The following is a 6543-nucleotide window of genomic DNA, read 5'->3' on the forward strand; positions in this document are numbered from 1 at the left end:
GCCACTGCCACCGACGCGTCGCCCCACTTCACCACGCCGCCTCTCGCCTGCCGCCACTGCACTGCCTCGCGCCGCTCCTCGCTGGAGGCCGTCACGCGTGTCATTGACTGAAGGGCCCTTGGCTATCTAGTTTTGTTTAATGAAAAATAAAATAAAAACAAATTTAGGGGAAGATGTTCTACCGAAACAGACAAAAATTACTCTTAGACAACTTCCCCTAAAAGTTACAGTTGTCCGCAAAACTAATTTTATAGGAAGATTCTTAGGGGAACTGTTAGAGTTGCTCTAAGTATCAAGGGTGCCAACTTCGATACATTGGTACCAACTTTAAGAAATTTACATAAATCTACATTATAAGTTTTTCATCTAAATATCATCATAAATGTATCTAAATGATAACGCCCACACGTGTGGTATGTTTACACATCGCCCACACGCCTTGATCCATGTTCATTCTGTTTTGCACGAATCCTAAAGGAATCTGTTATAATCTGAATGACACGTGGGCATCATCGTGTGTGTGGGCGTTGCAGAGTTCGCCTACACGCCCCGCCGCATGCGCTTTGCCAGCTGCGCTGTGTCGACGAACTAGTTTTTGTCCACACAGCCACCATCTAGTCCATGCGTGTGTGGACGAACTGCTTTTCGCCCACACAACACTCGTACGTTGTTGGATGGCAACTGCAGTTTGCGTGCACGTGGCAACTAGGTAAATACACATGTCAACTATGATTAGTTGCTAGACGGCAACTGCAGTTGCGCGTACGTCACAACCAGGGTAAACACGCATGGCAACTGTGATTAATCATACATGGCAACTATGGTTGGACCACACGTGGCAACTAGGTAAACACACATGGCAACTATTGTTTGACCATATGTGGCAATTAGTTAATCACACACGGCGACTATGGTTTGATTACACGCGGCAACTACCATAAATTAAACATAGCAACTATAGTTAACCAAAACAGAGAGAGTCCATCCCGGATAACTACATCCGCCATCCGGAATGGCAACTAAATCGTCATCCCGCGGGTACCTAACGTAGCTTCGCCAGGATGTGTGGGCATATTTGCTTCGTGCCACACGTGCGGGGTGAGGATGAGTAGTACTTATTGGGGGTGTGGCACGAAGTAGCTGCGCCCACACGTGTGGGTGTGGGCAATTCTAATGTTCGCCCACACACAGCCCGTGTGGGCTGCCTCCTGCTCACGCCATACATGGTCTATCTGTGGGCGGATGTCTAGTATGCCACACGTGTGGGTGTTATCAGGACCCTAAATGTAACATATTTCCTCAAAATAGCATTACTTGTTAAAAAACTGTGCTACATATATTATATAAAATGTTTTGCCATAGCACACCCTTAGATCCACTCCTGGTCATGCATAATATCAACTTTGTTTGTGTATCGTTCATACATATCAAAATAATTGTTGTATTTTGAAATAAATGTATTTTTGAGATACAAAAATGGTCATGCATTTTTAGGTTTTGGCCCCACTTGCTGTCTTACTAGCAAATTAATGTATGTATACCCTAAACTGTAAAACCTAAACCCGGAACACAATATGAGGGCATCTTCAAAGCAAACCCTCGAACCTCCCGCAAGCGTCTGGACCAAGTTATCCGGTAGCAATTTGCCATCCAATGTCAACCGCATGGGTACGCGGGCCAGTCCGGATGTCCATTTTCCCGCAAATCAAAAGCAAGCCAGGGGCTTTGCTGGTATCCGAACACTAATCATGTAGGACTCTAACCCACCCAAAACCCCACCCGTAACCCCATATGTACCCCACGTCTCCATCCTTCCCTCTAACCCTGCACCCACTTTCTCTCTCGTCGACGCCGTCGCTCTTCCACAAACCGCCAAGCCCTTCCCAGAACTCCGTGACCTTCGTGACCTCCACCGCTACACCTCGCCTCCATGCCGCTTGTCTTCCACCGCCGGTCCAGAGCCCTCGTCCGTCCGTCGCACAGGTACTATTGGCTCCGCGGGGGGGGGGGGGGGGGGGGGTCACCACGCCTGGCAAGCGTTTGGTGAAATGACCGTGTGAACCTTCGTTGAAGAAATGGATTCGGACATGAAGGCCCCATTCGGGAATCCACCGCTCCTAGGATATGCGGAGCGGCTGTTTGCTGGCTCCTAAATTTTGCACTACAGCTCCGTCTGCTCCTGGAGCAGAGTGAGCCGAATCGGGCCGAAGTACATATACGAGCACTACGTTGAGTCGTCCGATGGCTCGTTTACATGGACAAACAAAAGATCATCGGCTTGGCTTAACCAAACATGAAGACGAAGCTAGACGTAAAGCATGATTCGCTAGATTGTGAGCTCCGAAATTCGAGCTCCTAAACTCATGAACAAAGTTACACGAATAAACATTTATATCATGATGAGTTGGTTGCACTAGGCCCAAAAGCGAAGACGGCCCATTTTCCTCTTCGCTTAAGCAAGCGGGCCCTCCGGTACACAGATGCGCCGCTGCCATTTCTTGCTCGGCCCAATCGCCGACTCCCACTCTCCACTGCGGCCACAGCTCCGGCGAGAGGGAATCGCCGGTCCCGGCCATGCGGGTGCTCCCGCTGGCCCTCGCCGCCGCCATCTTCTCCGGCGTCACGGCCATCCTCATCTACCTCACCGGGCTCTCCTCATGTAACGCACCCCCCTCCGCCCCTCCCCCACGCGCCTATCTCTCCCCCTTTCCTCTACTTTTTTTTTTTTTTTTGCTTCGTCTGGAGATCCCTGAGTCGGGGTGGGTTCTGGATGCAGATGGCGGCGCGGGGCTCTCGGAGGCGGACCTGGCGGCGCTCGCCGCGCTGCAGGGAGGGTTCAGCAAGTGCGTGGTACGTCCCTCCCTATGTCGCTGATCTACTGCCCCTACCGATTTCCTGTCGCTTTATTAGAACCAATTGGGGCTCAGCTGTATCATCTGTGTGCAAATTCGATGCTACATCGTGTTGTACCTGGGGCCATTAGCTTCTGAAATGCATGAGCCTTGGTGGATTGTTACGGTAACTGCTTGGTAATTTCTGGAGTTCTTCTGAGAATTGATGTCAATGGATGTGATGCTTACTGTTAGTAGATGGGGAGGATTCATAGCTTAAGAGAAAATTATATTTTAACTAGGACGGGTGAATTCGATGTTTGGAAATGATTCGTGTTTTTTATGTTCAAAAGGCAACTCTCGCCAATAATTGTGTTGCTAGCTACTACAAATCTCTGTATTGAGGTCGTTAGCGTGCTTGTTTGGATGAGTCTTACTTGTGTAAATTTCCTGCAGGATGCTAATGGTCTAGGACTGCAAGCGTTTGGCGGAGAAGATTACTGTCGTGTTGTTATACAGTACCCGAGTGACACGGTTTCTAAATGGGTAAGTGCGCATGTGCTCGGTCATTTCTTTTCTTATGCTGCAATTTCTCCTTTGAGTTCCTTGATTTGATTTCGTACCTGGCATAGTACTACATAGACAAGCGTGGAACAAAACTGGAGAGTCTTATTTTTATGATCGTTGTCTTTGCTCTTATGACTGGTGTTTGCAGACAGATCCAAAAACTGGAGAGTCTGAAGGGTTGGCATTTGAGTTCAATCTCTGCGAAGCTGTGGCCTCATGGGAGCAGGTGGTCATTCTTTCTGCTGTGCTGACTTATCTGTGTGATTTAATTAATGCACTGAAAATTTGCAAAATAAGTTTAAGTGGTGTGTAGACACTTGACATAATGTTGTCATTTTGTTTGTCAGAGCTACACAGTAGCTATTGATGTAGTGACTTAAGGTTTTTTTTCTAGGTTCGCAACAGTACCACAATACTCACAAAAGAGTACATTGATGCATTACCAAATGGCTGGGAGGAGTATGCATGGCGCAGGATCAACAAAGGAATCCTTCTGTGGGTAGACAAAAGTTTTACAGTTTCACATAGACTTACATTATGGTTAAATTCTAGAGATTGTTGATTATGTTTAGTTTTGGGTTTACAGGAATAAGTGCAAGAACAGGACTCTTTGCATGGAGAAGCTTTCATTGGTTCTCCCTGACACATCACCATATGTACCTCAGCAATTTGGTAGCTGTGCCGTTGTGGGTAACTCTGGGGATCTTCTTAAAACTAAATTTGGGGATGAGATTGATTCTTATGATGTTGTCATTAGAGAAAATGGTGCACCTGTCCAGGTTTTCCTAAGATACCTATATTTCCTGCTCTTGTTTCTTAACCTGGACGTGCTCTAACTTCTTCTTTCTGCATTGCAGAACTACACGGAATATGTTGGTGAAAAGAGTACATTTCGCCTTCTTAACAGAGGATCTGCAAAGGCACTGGATAAAGTTGTTGAGTTAGATGGTAAGTCTTCCAGCCACCTATTTCCCTATCACTATCAGTAGGATTTTTATTCTGGGATGAAAAGGCATGCTAATTCTTATGGTTGCAGAAACAAAAAAGGAGGCATTGATAGTTAAGACAACAATACATGATGTCATGAACAAGATGATTCGGGTAATTTAGCTACACCATATTTAAAAACTAGGGTGCTTTGGGTACATGTTCCTTCTTTTCTTACCTGCCTGACAGAACTCTTGTTATGTAGGAACTTCCAATAACCAATCCAGTATACCTCATGCTAGGAACATCATTTGGTTCCTCTGCTAAAGGAACTGGGCTTAAAGCTCTTGAATTTGCTCTCTCCATCTGTGACAGCGTTGACATGTATGGCTTTACAGTAGACCCGGGCTACAAGGAATGGTAGGTGATTTACATGTTACCTGTCATTGTAAGCATGCACTTGTACTTACATTTCATGGTACACTGTTTCAGGACGAGATACTTTTCAGAGTCCAGAAAGGGACACACTCCACTACATGGCAGAGCATATTATCAAATGATGGAATGTCTTGGTGTGAGTGTCACTTCCTCTAATCCTATCTGACAAAACCATGTTTACATCCATTGAGCAGTACAAGTATTTTTTCTTTGTTACTGCATGAAGGGATCGTTTACTGATGTAGAAAATCATGTGCAGCTTGTAAAAATCCATTCGCCAATGCGGGGTGATCCTGGTAGGGTAGTGAAGTGGCTGCCTACCAAGGACATCATTGAAGCTGCTAGAGTTGCTTCAGAGAAGTTGTTGAAGTGAGTTTTCGGACATTCCTGTCTGTATTGATTTGCTTTTGCTTTCCTCCAATCTTCTAAATATGCCACAAGAGCCTTACTTAGGGTATTGATGTCGTATTACATGTGATAGGTTTTGCTGCTGTAATTTAACTCCGTCTCTCATTATGATGTAAGTTGTATGACTAAAAAAATTCATTGTCGTGAATTGTGTTGTAGGAGACCTGGGGCTGGAAGCGTTGACCCTCTGAGGACTTGCACCATGATAAAGAAGCGCAAGAACGGAAAGGCGCCAAACAGATCCGGCCTCCGAGATGCTGCCACGAATCACCTTCGGTACATGAAGGGCGCCACCAGGTATCCCCTGGAACGGAGCGCTGGGGGTGGTTACCTCTGCATGATCAATGATAGATAGCGCTAACAGCTCCACAAATTCCCATTAGAAGACACACCCTAGATGATTGCGAAACACCACAGAACTCATCGTGCCTCGAAGAGAACTGGCCGCGAATCACTTCCACTGGCACACAGTTTTATGCAGCGTCGATCGGCGTGCGTGCAGCATTGAATATTTATTTGAAGTAGGATCATTTTCCACACACTTTGGTAGACGATTTTGGGCATGAGCTCTCAAGGGTTTGTGGCATACACCAAGTTTTCGGATGGTGCTTGTTTGTCTAACAGAATGAACATATAATTTGCCCCCTGTAACTAGAAGTTATTTTTTTTCTGGCATGAACTGTTCCATTGGAATTATTACATCCAGAAGCTTGTAAACTGCTTGGAAGTATATTTACCTGCTGCCATGTCAAAACTCGATCTGAATTCTCTCACGCGTAGCTCTACATCTAAAGTCCCTCCGTCCCATAATATAAGAGCGTTTTTGGCACTAGAATACTACTCCCTCCGTCCGAAAAAGCGGAGTATTAAACATGGAATAACCTTCACTGTTATATAAACATCATTGGATCAGAACTGCATTCTGTTTCCTTTCCACATTAGCACAGGCAGCTCCATGGAGTCTTGTCTACGAAAACAGAGATGAGTAGCACTCCCTTTGTCTAATCCTTTTTAGGGTCCAAGGTGAGTGACACTAGTAAAAAAAGGCCCATTTGTCCCGGTTCATAAGGCCCATTTGTCTCGTTTCAGGAACCAGGACTACCAACCGGGATCAATAAGCGTCCACGCGTCAGCAGTTCAGGGGCTGGGGTTTTTGTTTTTTTTTTGGGGGGGGGGGGGGGGGGGTTTGGGGGTTTTATAGGGTTAATTTAGGGGTTTCATATATTGTGTTAGTTAGCTAATAGAGAGAAGTGTCCTCTCTAATCTCCGTGCTTGGTCGATGCTACGTGCTATACGTATAGAAAGGACTCGACACGCTAGCTAGTAAGCAAATGACGGAAACCATTAAGTACACAAGATCGTCATGAACATA

General features: G+C 45.9%; 1 protein-coding gene across 1 annotated transcript; it reads left to right on the forward strand.

Annotated features, from left to right (window-relative positions):
- The first annotated feature begins 2463 nt into the window (after window positions 1–2463).
- LOC109779613 (sialyltransferase-like protein 4) lies at window positions 2464–5925 on the forward strand. The gene is made up of 12 exons (XM_020338249.3): window positions 2464–2659; window positions 2777–2850; window positions 3288–3377; window positions 3547–3624; window positions 3793–3893; window positions 3985–4177; window positions 4256–4346; window positions 4435–4499; window positions 4591–4745; window positions 4818–4899; window positions 5023–5132; window positions 5331–5925. The coding sequence occupies exons 1-12, from the start codon at window positions 2575–2577 to the stop codon at window positions 5524–5526; spliced, it is 1320 nt and encodes a 439-aa protein (XP_020193838.1). The 5' UTR covers window positions 2464–2574; the 3' UTR covers window positions 5527–5925.
- The last annotated feature ends 618 nt before the right edge of the window (window positions 5926–6543 follow it).

This window comes from Aegilops tauschii, chromosome 6, assembly GCF_002575655.3.
Source record: "Aegilops tauschii subsp. strangulata cultivar AL8/78 chromosome 6, Aet v6.0, whole genome shotgun sequence".
Lineage (NCBI taxonomy): Eukaryota > Viridiplantae > Streptophyta > Magnoliopsida > Poales > Poaceae > Aegilops > Aegilops tauschii.